Source organism: Ctenocephalides felis, unplaced genomic scaffold, assembly GCF_003426905.1.
Source record: "Ctenocephalides felis isolate EL2017-DRISC unplaced genomic scaffold, ASM342690v1 CF-g0.4_SCAFFOLD_00845, whole genome shotgun sequence".
In the NCBI taxonomy this organism is placed as follows: domain Eukaryota; kingdom Metazoa; phylum Arthropoda; class Insecta; order Siphonaptera; family Pulicidae; genus Ctenocephalides; species Ctenocephalides felis.
In genome coordinates this window covers 70,867,958-70,883,100 of record NW_020536999.1, presented here as the reverse complement: position 1 = coordinate 70,883,100, position 15,143 = coordinate 70,867,958, and the positions used below count along the sequence as shown (strand labels likewise).

Sequence of the window (15,143 nt, the reverse complement as noted above, 5' to 3'; positions counted from 1 at the left end):
TTTTCAGTGAAAGTGTCGTTAGATTTTTGTGAAATAAGTATTAAGTCCGGTATTGATTTTAATCATGCTTTTATAAAAGCAATCGGACTTAATACTTACAAGATAACATATATCTTGTTCGGTACGCTAAATTCTAAAGGTGAAAGTGCCTTTTAGCATACTTCTCTTCCCAAACCCCGGATTGGGGTTGATAATGGGAAAGAAGTAAGCACCCATTAGAGAGTTTTTTTTTCTCTCAAAATTAAAAACAAATAGTTCTTTATTCCATTTATTTAACATTAAAAAATCAGTGCACAGGTGTTGAAAGAGACCAGAGTAATTCCCGGGCAGCCGCCTGGGAAGAAATTAAGAATAATGAAAGTGCAGAAAATAGAAGTGCTAACGAGCGAGACCCTCAAAAATAAATACAATGCGCTATCTGATCGGACTGGTATGGACACGGACAGGGAGCTTGAGGAATACAAGAAGGTCAAACGGCGAAAGAAAGCTAAAAACCAGGAGCTCGAGAAAATCAATGTTGTGTGGCAGCCATCCACTTCAGGGGTACAGGCAGCACCATTGAAGAAAAGCCATATGAAAGAAGAAAAAATTCCGCCTATCATTGTGAAATCTGAATTAGAGCTGAAGACTATTCGCTATATCTGGGAAACAACCAAAATCAATTTCAGATATTAGTTCCTGAACAATAATTCACATAAAATCTTCATTGATTCAATTACTGATCAAGAAGAAGTTAAAAACATACTGAGCGAATGCAATTATCCCTTCTACAACTACTCCATAAAACAAATCTAGGCACAATTACGGGACTCCACCTTTCTATAACTGAGACAGAAGCCTGCGAACTACAACTGAAAGGAACTAAAGTAAAGCAAGTAGTGCAAGTAACAGGAAAACAGTCGAACGGTAGTCAACATAAACTGCCAATATACATAATTTTAGTCGACAAGGACCAGGATATAGCGGAGCTAAAGCGCGTCACTAACATTGGTGGATACATCTTCTCCTGGGAGGCCTTTAGAACACAGAACAGGGCGTTGCAGTGTCACAAATGCTTGAAGTTCAACCATACATCCTACACCAGCGACCTAAAACACAGGTGTATAAAGTGCCTCAATATGGACGCACCAGGTGCTTGCCTGAAACTGCCAACTGAGGAAAAGATGTGTGTGAACTGCAAGAGCGCCCACCCGGCCAACTACTCGAAATGCAAGACAGACATACAGGCCAGCACCAACAGGTCCGGTCCAGACTTTAATACACCGGAGGGACTTTTTGCTACTATGGGTGAAATCAGGATGCTGTTTGCTGATCCCCCAGGTTTAACAAATATAACATGACATATAACGAGAAATATACAACAATACTTAACTTTTTAGCAGCATCTCCGTAAATCAAATGCGCGATTTACACATAATGCACTTTAACTCTAACGGACTTAAAAACAACGTGAACGAACTGAGACAGACAATAACAAATTATGATCTGGACATTGTAATGATTAACGAGACACATTTGAAACCTACGGACAGGCTCTACATCAATAAGTGCATAGTTTACAGAAACGACAGACAGGCGGGCGCACGCGGATGGGGCGGCACTGCGATTTTGATCAAGTCGAGCATCAGACATGAGCAAGTGCCAAACCTGACAGCGGGCGGTTCTGAAATAACAGCTATCAATGTATACAAAAGAGGTCAAAAAGTAACTATAATATCGATTTACAAATGGACTGCAACATACAGACTTACAAAGACTGCTGGACTCGAACAGATTTGTTCTTGTGGCAGAAGACTTTAACGCACAACACACATCTTGGAACTGTAACTTCAACAATGCAAGCGGAAACAGACTGTACGAATACCTGACCGAACACAACACCACAGACGCACAACTATACTATCCTGACACGCCGAGCATTGGCATTGACAAAAAATCTACACGTAACATCCGAACCCATAACAAGAACACTTTTTAACTCCGACCATAACCCAGTTTTCATCACTATTTCAGGCAGACTAGACGTCGACCAAACTCCCAAACGCAAATTTCTAGATTATTCCGAAGCCAACTGGACATTTTTTACAGACATCATCACAGACAACACACGACACACATTGCCAATCGATACCAACATTGACATTGAGGAGGCTGTGACACACCTTACTCTGACAATCACAGACGCTGTACAACAGGCTATTTCGATACTAGAACTAAACTGAAGAAACTGTGGCAACTGACACACAATACGGTTTTAAAGAACGGCACTCCACACTACTCCCACTGACACAACTCATAGAAAACTCAGTTCTCAATTTAAACAGACGAAACCATACCGGATTGGTGTTACTCGACTTTGAGAAGGCATTCGACATCATCTGGATGGACAGACTTATTTATAAACTCATTCAACTCAACTTTCCACCGTGCATTACAAGAACATTACATCATAGCTCTCAGACCGCAACTTCACCGTACAAGTAGACAACAGGCTTTCGGCGGTTAAACAAGTGACGGCGGGAGTACCGCAAGGCTCGATCTTGGGACCGCAAGGTTTAATGTCTACATCCACGACATATCCACTGACACCGACACAATGTTACTAACGTTTGCTGACGACACTGCCATATACAAATCATCACGATCACCTACACTACTGACTACAAAGATACAGACACACATAGACAATCTATCCCAATATACTGATAAATGGCAGATCAGGATCAATCTGGAGACGGAGACAATTAAATAGCCGAAATGCCATGACTAGACTGACTGACGGTCCAAGGATGTCAAATACCTTGGTGTGACCTTGGACCATAGACTCAGCTTCAAGAAACATATTAATACGAAAATTGGACAGGCTTACGGGATGTTAAATCTACTAAGACCTCTCTTGAACCACAACAGCCCGCTAAGCGTGAAGAACACACGGACACTTTACCTCACACTGTTTACAAAACCACGTATACTATACTAAGGGTAAATATCCGAACAATGTCAAAAATGCAATGTAAATATTTATATTTATTGAAATATATATTCATTTAAGTTCAAGTTCAGAAAATTTTCCAGTTATTGCTTAAATATAGAAATATGTTTATTTCAGTGCTCCGTTTCTCAGTGTTAATTTTTATTATTTCTAAAAGTCATTATTATCACTCAAAGTTATGATTATACAAGGTACTTTCGCACTAATCTCTCAGTTTTTTCAAAATGTGGAGTTAGTTAATATATGCACTCAAATAGCGTATAAAGTTAACCTTTCTACCCGCGGCTCTTTAAGCTCAGCTCTACACTATACTTATATTAATTTTTATAGTCATATTTACTTGTTTATTCCGCAGTATCTTTATATAGTATAATTAAATATCTGTGTATTAAAAAAATAAAGAAAATGTCTTCAAAAAAACAAAAAAAAATTAGAGGCGATTAACCTATAATAAAAATAGAAATAAATCCCTTTATAATATTTTAACTTTGAAAATTCCAATCGAAATTCATTCAAAAACGTTCACTGACAGAAATCGAGATGAAAAATGATTTAATTACAATAATTATTCTTACGAAATAGAGGTTTGTCATAAGAAGTTGAAAATTTAGGGTTATCTGTGTTTTTCATATACGCATTATAAAAAAATAAAAAAAATAAAGTCAAAAACCTGTCCGGGGATTTACCTAACAATTTCCCAAATTTTCACGGCGATCGGATGTATGGTCTATGTAAAAAGATATAAAGACCTATTCTGCCGCATAACAGAAAAATGTTATGGCAAGGCCATGTTATGAAGAACGTTCCATACAAAATATTGACAAAAGCCAGTGGTCAGTGTGCAGTCAGGGGTATTTCTCAGGTTGTCAAATAGAAAACCTATTCTAGAAACCGCACAAATGTCAAAAAAAAAGATATTAAATAACAGGGTCTTTCTGACTCAGCTCTATAATATACGAGTGACGTTGCATTTTATGTGTAAATCGCCTGTACGAATAGTAAATACAAGACATTTTGACAGTATTCAGTATGATTCAGTAGCATAATGTATGAAAGTTGGAACGTAATATGGCCTTGCCATAACTCTTTTCTGTTATGCGGCCGAATCGGTCCCATGATCTTGCCGAGATAACAAGGTCATATCCGTAAATATAGATTTGTATCAATTGGTAATTTTTTCAAATTTAAGCAATTCAAAATGTTTTATTGTTGTCTTCATCAGAATTCCTATTCCAGCAGGCGTTGTTTCATCGGTATGATTATTAGTATACCAATATTGAATGCCTTAATATTAATAATATAAAAATGTATAATAAGCTTTCAATTGCTAACGCATTTAATTTGTTTTTTGTTAACAAAGCGTTTAATTTGACTTCAAATATAACAATTGTACTAATCATATCAAATGCCATGTTTTCTAAAATAAAAACAAATATAATTTCTTTTTACCAATGCCCCATATATTCTGATGAGCTGTCGCAAACAATTTACTTTCTTATTATTCCTCAAGACCAGGTGAAATTTTATCTGATATTTTTTCCAATATTTTTTGATTCGATTTGATATTTTTCTGGCGTTAATAACGCTATCGACAAAGGTATTTATCCAAATCATAATAAACATTCGAAGGTTAAGCTTTTTTTATAAAAAAGGGACCACTGATTTAATTAATAATTACAAGCCAATTTCATTATTAAATACTGGACAAATGTATATGTCAATTCAAATTTTGCGCGGGCCTTATCTTTGGAATACAGAGTGTAGTATTCAGCTAGGCGATTAGGTTTTGCTGTGTTACGATGTATGTTCTTTTCCATGTTCTATTTGCTATGTTCCATGTTCCAGCTAATAAATCTTTTATAATTTAAATGGTGTTTTGGTTAATATTTGTATTTATTTTTCTTTATTACCAAATATTTTTGATAAGTTTTGAAAAGATATTATATTGCTACCTTAATTTATTTTTACCAATTAACGGTATTTTATTCAAAAATCAGTACGGATTTCGACAAAAGTGTTCTGCTCAACATCCCATTCAATATACACTTCATTACATGAATAATAATTCTTTTGAAGAGGGTAGCTTTTGCGTTACAATTTTTTGTGACTTGTCCAATACCTTCTGCAATACCATAGTATCTCCCATGAAATTCTTTTTAATGAGTTTGCAAAATACTAGTGATGTGCCAAGTCGAATCAAATGATTCGAATCATTCGAATCAAGCCTTTAACGACTTGATTCGAATCAGATTTTTCTTGATTCGAATCAACTCGTATCAAGCCGCGAAATATTTACTATGATAAAATATACATGAACACAATTTTTTCATAAATATAAAAAAAATGTTTTAATTTAATTCAATATTATAATGATATAAAAAATAATAATAAATAACATAAATGACATAAATATAAAAAATAATCGTGAATTAAATCATGCGAGCCAATCGACTTTAATACGCTTAAATGTATCACCCAATTCCAATCGACTTTATTTGACTTTAACCGGATTCATCGACTAACTTTATCATTCGACTTTATATGGCTCAAACCGAATCATTCCGACTTCAAGCGATAAGACTTCAATCGACTTCATATGACTCAAACCAAATCATTCCGGCTTCGAGCGATAAGACTTCAATCGACTTCATATGACTCAAACCGAATCATTCCGACTTCGAGCGATAAGACTTCAATCGACTTCATATGACTCAAACCGAATCATTCCGACTTCGAGCGATAAGACTTCAATCGACGTTATATGACTCAAACCGAATCATTCAGACTTCGAGCGATAAGACTTCAATCGGCTTCATATAACTCAAACCGAATTATTGCGACTTCAAGCGAGTCGAGCGATATGAGTTCGAAACAGATACAATGCGTCGTCGTTCTTGCGTGTTTATTTATTTACAGAGCGCTGAGATCGATTTTGTTCGTGAAGTATCAATACACGATTTTGATAATAAATAAGTGTTTTAGATTTTAAATGTTATCAGAATAATCCACTTCAAATTATGAAACGAGTTTCGGGAATCTTTCAATATAGTATATATACAATTATATTCAATATAATACTCTTTTGAAATAGTAAAATAAACAATTGACCCATGATTCCTAATATTTTTTTATATGCTTTAGTGTAGCACAATTGTTTGGTAATCTATTATTGTAAATTAACTTGTAGATATGTATCAACCGCCTTTAAAATTAAATCATTATTAATCATTTTCAGAATATACTTTTTGATAGTAATTTATGTTTACAATTTCTACTTTGTCTGTTCATATTGGTTAAACTAACAATTTTGATTATAAATTTGAATCACTTTTACTAAAAAAATACATCCATGATTTTTTTGTCCATATATATACTTGATTCGAGTTGATTCGTATCATGATTCAAATCAGGCTTTTTTCTGTTTCGAATCATTCGAATCGGGAATTTTCCGAGTCGGGCTCATCACTACAAAATACGGCGTGCGCGTGATTTAGCACTTGACTTATTTTCATCTTATTTATCAAACAAGACTCAATCTGTTCATTTGGACGATAATGGTTCAGTAATAATAGCAGTCAAATTGAGTATCAAACTTGGTGTCCCTCAAGGTTCAATACTTGGTTCTTTATTATTTCTTATATATATATATATATATATATATATATATATAAATGATCTACTTAATTGTTCTGATCTTTGTAAATTTATACTTTTTGCTGATGACACTAGTATTATTGTTAATGGAAGTTCTTTGGAAGAAATTAGTAACAAATTAAATCTAGTAACGACTTCAATTTCCAATTGGTTTAAATCCAATAATCTTTTACTCAATAATGCTAAAACCCAAAAAATGTAATTACTACTGTTATTAATATAAATAATAAGATAAGATCATGAACGACACTCTTTTCGAATTTTCTTCTTTTCGAAATTTTGGCACAAAAACTTAAACTGGGACATCACATGGATTCTATACTAACACCTAATTTAACGAAAACATGTTTTATGTTCATAGTCCTTAAGGTCAGTGTAAATTGTCTTTTCTTATTTTTTCACATCTCGTGTATGGAATTCAATTATGGGGGATTCCTGCATCTCATAAGCGCATTTTTAAATTTAAAAAAGAGCTATAATATTTTTTTATCAGGTTTATTTTAGTTCTTTATTCTCTTATAAAAATATTTTTTGTAAATTTAGTATCCTTACCGTTCACAGTATATTTTTGCTCATTACCTTGTCGTTTGTAAAAAATTATCCTGTTCGTTTCAAATTATCTTCAATGTCGAATTCTCAATACAAGATAAGAAACTTAACAATTAAAGAACCAATTTTTGAACCTGCAACGTCTTTTAACTTAATTGACGGATTTCGAATACAAGTTTTTAACGTATTACTACAACACAAACAGTCAGTCAAGTAAGAGCGTGGTCGACTTTATCGACAATTAATGAAAAATTTTGCTCTAATCCCTTCGCTGAACGATAGAGAAAAGCTTTGTTCTTGATGCATTGTCAAGAAAGGATTAGGTATTCGTTGAGCTTTTGAAAGAAAATTACGTTTAAAGCCATGATTGCTAATTCGATAACTAATAAACACAGCGATATGTGGCTGTGTTACTTTGCATCCACACAAAAGATTCCAAAATGTCGCAATTAGCGGCTGCTAAATATATGAGAAAGTCGAAGTCATTTGTGAAGAAGTAGATATAGCGATATCAAGTGGCTAAATTTGTCGATGATCTACTAGAACGTCGATGGTTCGAAGGAAAAAGTAAACAAAAACGACGAGAAGTAGAATCTGAGAGTAGTGAATCTGTTCGCGGAATCATCTTTAGCACTGCGACAATGACAAGCAAAACTAGTGGTGTATGGCACCGTGCTTAAGGCAAATTGCTGCAACTGCCCGTACCGTAACGAAATGATAGAGTAATATTAAGTGTTTTCAAATATATTTTTATGAATATCGTAACATTGTTTAATATTTATAAGAATTATATAAACTGAATTACAAAGTTGAAATTATTTATTTAAAGTATATTAGAATAGAATAAAAATTAAAATCTAAATTATTTTCGATACAAAAAAATCACTTTGAAAAAAAAGGTTTTTGATAAAAAAAAATAGAAACAAAATGTTTTTTCCAAAAGCAATTATTTTATGAAACAAGCAAAAAGTTCTTTGAATAATGCAAATCGGACGCTTTGTTCGATAAGAAGCAAAGAGTGCAGAAAATACAAATCGTGTTTTTGAGAGAATGGAGTGCCCGATTTAAATGATCTAAAAAACATTCAATTTGTAATGATTGGGAGAAGAGGAGATTAGTTTTTAGCAAAAGCTGGCCCACTCATTTCGAAGATAAAGAGCTAAATGTGCAAAAAATGGCAGGTTCTTAAGAACAAATCGTCCGATTTGAATGATTCAAAAAATATTTGATCCGTATTGATGTGGAGACGTTCTGATTAGTTTGTGGTAGAGGCAGGTCCAGCCGTTTCGAAGATACAGAAGATACAAAAAGTGCTAATAGTGTTTCGCGTCACATGTCGTCATAGCTGAGTTGGTTAACGCGTCACCGTTCGCGTTAGTTGATAAGAAAGTCGAGAATGATCGGGTTCGAATCCCACGTCTGTAATATTTAAAAAAAAAAATCTAATACTTTTTATGTTTGTATTGTTGATACTGCATAAACTATTTAAAATTCTTAACTCAGTGCATATATTTCGCGAACGAAAAATTGATACATTTGAAGTAAAATATGTTCATTCTTATTTTATATTATATATTTCATTCAAACATATATAAACAACGTCGTCTAATCTAATAAGTTTTCATATTTTTTGTGATTTTGTTTTATAATATTTATTCATAGACATTTTTGTTGACTGATTATTTTTATTCTTCAAATGTTTAATTACGGTACGAGAAGTTCCAGCAATTTGCCTTAAAGCACGATACCATGCGCCTCACTAGTTTGGAAAGATTTTTGGATGCCCATCAAATTGTAGTTAAGCTAAACCAGAAAGTAATTGAACTCAACAACAGAGTTGCAAAATTAGAAGAAGAAACAGTTCCTAACACAGAAAGGAACAGCAAACCAGTATAATCAGAATTCTTATGCCAGACACAAATAAATTCAATAGCACTACTAGAATCACAAAAATTCAATTTAATACAAAATTCACATATAGCTCGTTAACAAATATCATTATTGGTAGATAAACTAGCATTACAGCACAGTAAGAAATATTCAGCGCTATCTAACAGTTCACTATATGATTATTATTATGTAGATGACAAAGATGTAGATACTTTATTAGAAGTCAAATTACTAATCAAGAAAGCTGGTAATCTTTTAGCGGAAGGTTGTTTTGTAATCACGCAAATCGTCAAACAATAATACGGAATTAGAAAATGATAGACAAGATAAACAAGAAGCAATTATTCGTGAAGTTAATTACAAATCTTAGTTAACTAGAAAAAAAAAGAAAAAGATTCGCTTAAAAAAATAATTAAAGGAGTCACGATATCATACGTCAACTACAAAGAAAAATTTACAATACAGAATTAAATAAAGTGACAAACAAGCTCCATTATTTCATTGTGTTCAAAAAATCATTATTGAAAGCGGGCGGAAGGCTGCTAAACGCAAATATCTCACATAATCAGATGCACCCCATAATTTTACCAGCTAATCATCAAGTTACTGACCAACAAGAAGAAAAGTTAAAGAAGTAAATTCACAATTATGTAACATATTATAAATTCAAACAGTGACACAAACACAAACTTCAAAGAATTTATATACAATACCAATTATGAATACGTTCCCATTACTATTCAATAAGTCGCCATTACTATTCAATAAGTCGCCATTACTATTCAATAAGTAAATAGTTCATAAAATTTATGCCAACGTTTGAGGCCGCAGTATGGAGCAAATTAGCTGCAAGTTATTTTAAATGTGCCATGACATTTGTGATATATAAATAAAATATTGTATAGAAATTATCTCCGTTAATCGATGTCTAATAAAATTATCGTAGAATTAAAACTATTTAGTTATTTATGGAAATACTCTCCAACAATATTAAACAATTGCTGACCAACGATAACATAGTAATCATCTGTCTTTCTTTGATATCATCTTTTCCCTAAACGTTATTATTTAATACATTTTACTAACTTTTTCCACGTTAGATATCTCTTATTCAAATTAATTTCTTTATTTGTTACTGCGCTTCTTCCTTTTTTTAGATCCACATTATAATATCATTTACGCAGCGAATTGATTCAAGATTGTATTCTATCAGAAACTGTCGATATTCTATTTAAACATTTTATATTAGGACTTTCCTTTTGATGCTGCTCTAAATGAAGATGTAAAATTGTGCATCTATTACTGAAATATACATTACACAGGTAGCTGGTTTTCAAGCATGTGTGTGAACTTTGGCTTCAGGCATGTTTGTGAACTATGTTTTCCGCCACATTTCATGCAAAGGTATGGTCTATATCAGTATGTTGAATGCGATGATGGACATCTAGTGCAGATACTTGAGCTTATACTAACTGATACTGTGTGTGTTTTTTTTTCAGTGAAAGTGTCATTGGATTTTTGTGAAATAAGTATTAAGTCCGGTATTGATTTTAATCATGCTTTTGTAAAAGCAATCGGACTTAATACTTACAAGATAATATATATCTTGTTCGTCATAGATCGAAATTGTATCTGAAGTTACTCAGATACTAGATCTGATCTAATGTCTCGGTTGATTCTATCGCGATTCGTTTCAAAATTACAAAGTGGACATGGCTTCTGCTGACTCCTTTTTCCAAACACCCGATTGGTAAGCAATATTAGAAAGTGAATCTTTTCTAAATATAATTTTTTTTAAGTACTCTACATTTATTTTCTTAAAATCAGTGATGAGTGTATTGAAGAATCGTCTCGATAAGCCGGTACAGTTTTGGATTCCACCCGTCGGATCATGCTTACAATTGAGTTACCATAGTTTTGACGACCGACGAAAGTCAGTTTAATTCACAATTCAACATTGTGGTGTGGTCATTTAAATTTTATATAATATTTTTTTTTATTTTGGATATAATTTACATCTGTCCAATGGACATTAGGTAAATTTTATGAATAACAAAATAACAAAGAAGCTGTCTGCAAAATAAACTATTGAATGCCAATGGACATTAGGTAAATTTTATGAATAACAAAATAACAAAGAAGCTGTCTGCAAAATAAACTATTGAATGCTTGAGAGAGTGCACAGTTGCAATCTCTCCTAATTTAAGAAAATATTATGATCTAGATTGACTTGGGATGCCAGTTAGGTCCAAAGGCGTTTTCCTTTTTAATCTCTTTGGTGTAGTTTGCTGAGATGAGTGCCTTGGCGAGCCCGTTGGGATGGTTCTCCAGTCGGTGACTGTGTTTGATGGCGTATCTTGTAATTTCTTCTTCTACCGTATGCAGGCCCGTGTGGAGCAGCCATACCGGTACATATTTTGGGGCGTTCAGGATAGGACCTAGCACGCTACATTGGGAAACGCCATAGTTAATGTTTCTGAGGGTGAGGTTTGGTTTGCCAAGCTAAAGTAGAATTTCCTCTCGGTAAGATATGATTTTAATATGCGAATAGTTAAATTTTATATAAATAATAATAATATATAAGTTATTCTATTTTACGAACATGACTAATGCGCGTTTTTGTACCCACGGCTGAATGGAGACTCGAATTGTATGCCCTTTTATAAAATGTTTATATCTAACATAGTTGTTTCTAGTTTATATTGATTATTTGATGGCTACTTTGTTTCATTTTTAACTTCCGTAGGGTAGTTATATAAGTGGCCGAAATCGAAAATAAAATTTTTGCTTTCTCGATGTTTTGAAGGTTTCTGAACATTTTGGCATACCTCAGAAAAAATGGATGTGTGTGTGTGTGTGTGGTGTATGTTTTTAGTATGTCCGCATTTTTTCGTCCGCGTCTTTCGGGCGCACGGATCAACCGTTTTGAATGGTTAAAAAACATTCGATTCCTAGTGATAAGAATGTGCTGATTAGTTTTTGGCAAAGGCAGGTCCAGCCGTTTCAGAGATACGAAGCAAAGAGTGCAGAAAAAGAAATCGAGTTTTTGAGAGATCGGAGCATCCGATTTGAATGATTTAAAACTTTTGGCTTGTGTTGAAAAAACAATTGCTTTTGGAGAAAAAATTTCATTCATTTTTCTTTTTTTGTAGATCGAAAATAATTCAGATTTGATTTTATTCTGGCTAAAGTTTTAAAGTTCACTTATATACTTTAAATGAATATTTTTGACTATGTGCTTCAGTAAAGTTATAGTAATCGCAAAAAATCGAAATGAAAATTTTTATATATCTTTACGTTTCAAAGGTTTCTGAATATTCTGGCATACCATTAGAAAAATGGATGTTTATATGTGTGTGTGTATGTGTATATGTGGGTGTGTGGATACAAATTTTCGTCCACGATTTAGGGAACACCGATCACCGATTTGAATATTTCAAAAACATTCGTTTTGTATTGATAAGGAGACGTGCTGATTAGTTTTTTGGCGGCGGCAGGTTTCCGTTCCTTAGGTACGGAGCAAAAAGTGCCTATAACTGTAACTTAGTTTATAAAGAACGGAGCTTCCGATTTTATAATTCACAAAAGATTTTACTTGTATTGACAAGATGATTAACTGATTTTTGGGAAGGCAGGTCCAGGGTTTTGGACTCTCAATAAACATAACTAAAAAATGTCATTTAGCGGTCAAAAATATTTATTGGACATATGTACATCAAATTATCAGATATTTTATAGAGATTTTATCAAGTGTACACATTTTGTGTAATTTTTTTTTTGGTTCCGTACCAAGATTTTTAATTACGGTACGAAGTTCCAGCAATTTGCCTTAAGGCACGATGCCCATACATCACTAGTTATTAATTTTTATTACTATAAAACCTTCACCATTTAAAATTAGATTAGAAATATATTAATTTATTTACTTACACTAATATTAACACACTTTGCATGACATCACTGCTCCAACATGTTGATTTGCTACAACCGTACCCGGAACTAAACCGACTATTGCACCAACTTTTATTATTTTAACGAAAAACCTGTAAATATGTTTCAACTTTTCGCCACGAAATCCAAATAAATTCTACCTCACTATGAATATTGATACGAATGCAATTCAATCCGAATGCAAAATATAAAATAGAAGCCAATTATTAGAAGTTTATTATTATTATTATAGAAAAGTGACAAGGCGGGCCGATGTGTCTTCATGCTCGCTGTTGAGTCGCTTCCTTGACAACAATCCAGTTAGTTTGTGTGTGTTGACGGTGCACTATAGTGTTGTGCCCGTGTACATTAATAGCTGAGTGTCTGTAGTGTAATTATAGAGTGCGACAGTGGGCTTGTGTATAGCTTGTATAGAGTGTGTGTAGTGTTGTGGCGTTCGTGGGATGGATGATGTTGATGGACAGTAGTTGGAAACATTTTTATAAACTTTTTGTAGGTTAGTTATAATTATAATAATCGCAATAAAATCGAATTGAAATTTTTTATATTATTTAATTTTTAACTTCCCGAAGGAGAAGTTTATGTTTTCATCAAAAAATCCGATTCGCTAATTTTATGTTTTCTCGACGTTTCAAGCCATTCTGAATCGAATGAGACCAAATTTGGAAAAAGTTTGTGTATGTGTGTGTGTTAACAGATTTTTTGCCGTAAATCGACGTTTTCTCGAAAATGGCTGGACCGATTTCAAAAATTTAAAAGCCATTCGATGTATCTCGATGAGGACTAGCGTCTATCAATTTTGCGCGACGATCAGCCAAGCAGTTTTTTTGTAAATAGCTGAAAAGTGAAAATTTTTTCATCCACGTTTTAGCCCGCAGTTCTGAATCGATCTTGAAATTTCAAAAACCGTTCGAAAGATATTGATTGGGAATTGTGCTGATGAGTTGTTGGTAGTGATCGGCAGGGCCGTTTTCTTGTAATAAAGTGTTAAAAAAATTTTTTTCGACGATTTTTATTATTATTTTTTTGACGATAGATACCATAGACTTCTAGATCATACTAAAATATTACGGCTCCACGACAATTGGTCTAACTTTGAAAAATCGTCAAAGTTTGCAAAAATTGGTATTGTTTTTTGGCATTTGACAAAATTTAACCTTTGATCGACGTTTTCTCAAAAACGCCTGAACCGTTTACATAAATTTAAAAGCTATTTGATGTATCTCGATGAGGACTATAATTTTTCAGTTTTGTGAGACGCTCTGCCGAGCCGTTTCTTTATAATTTGAAAAAAAGTGTTAAACATTTCATCCATTTAAGCTCAAACTACCGAATCGATTTTAAAAAATCAAAAACTGTTCGAAAGATATTAGTTAAGAATGATACTGATTAGTTTTAGGTGAAAATCTACCGAGCCGTTTTCTTGTAATTAACTGTTGAAAAAAAAAATTTAACCGATTTTTATGGAACTTTTTTTAGCGATATATATCATGGATTTATGGAACTTACTGAAATATTACGGCCTTACGACTAGTGTTAGAAGTATCGAGTCAAAAGATCGATATTGAGTACTTTGAAAAGTATCTAATCAAAATATCGATGCCAAAAAATATCGTGGCGAAAGTATCGATAGTACTCAATATCGAATTTTGAGTACTTTTCATAAAAAGTGCAAGAAAGATCTAAAATTCATTAAATATCATATTGGTATTGTTTTTGGCATTTGACAAAATTTAACCTTTGATCGGACGTTTTCTCAAAAAACGCCTGAACCGTTTACATAAATTTAAAAGCTATTTGATGTATCTCGATGAGGACTATAATTTTCAGTTTTGTGAGACGCTCTGCCGAGCCGTTTCTTTATAATTTGAAAAAAGTGTGTTAAACATTTCATCCATTTAAGCTCAAACTACCGAATCGATTTTAAAAAATCAAAAACTGTTCGAAAGATATTAGTTAAGAATGATACTGATTAGTTTTAGGTGAAAATCTACCGAGCCGTTTTCTTGTAATTAACTGTTGAAAAAAAAAATTTAACCGATTTTTATGGAACTTTTTTTAGCGATATATATCATGGATTTATGGAACTTACTGAAATATTACGGCC

At 33.1% G+C, this 15,143-nt stretch overlaps 1 protein-coding gene across 1 annotated transcript in view; it reads right to left on the bottom strand.

Moving 5' to 3' along the window:
• Positions 1–13,116, bottom strand: part of LOC113363998 (glutathione hydrolase 1 proenzyme-like) — a 343,961-nt gene extending 330,845 nt beyond the window's left edge. Inside the window, exon 1 of the mRNA XM_026606462.1 lies at positions 13,016–13,116. Coding sequence (XP_026462247.1) covers positions 13,016–13,038 — 23 coding nt within the window. The 5' untranslated portion in view covers positions 13,039–13,116. The remainder of the gene's footprint in view (positions 1–13,015) is intronic.
• Between the last annotated feature and the right edge of the window lie 2,027 nt (positions 13,117–15,143).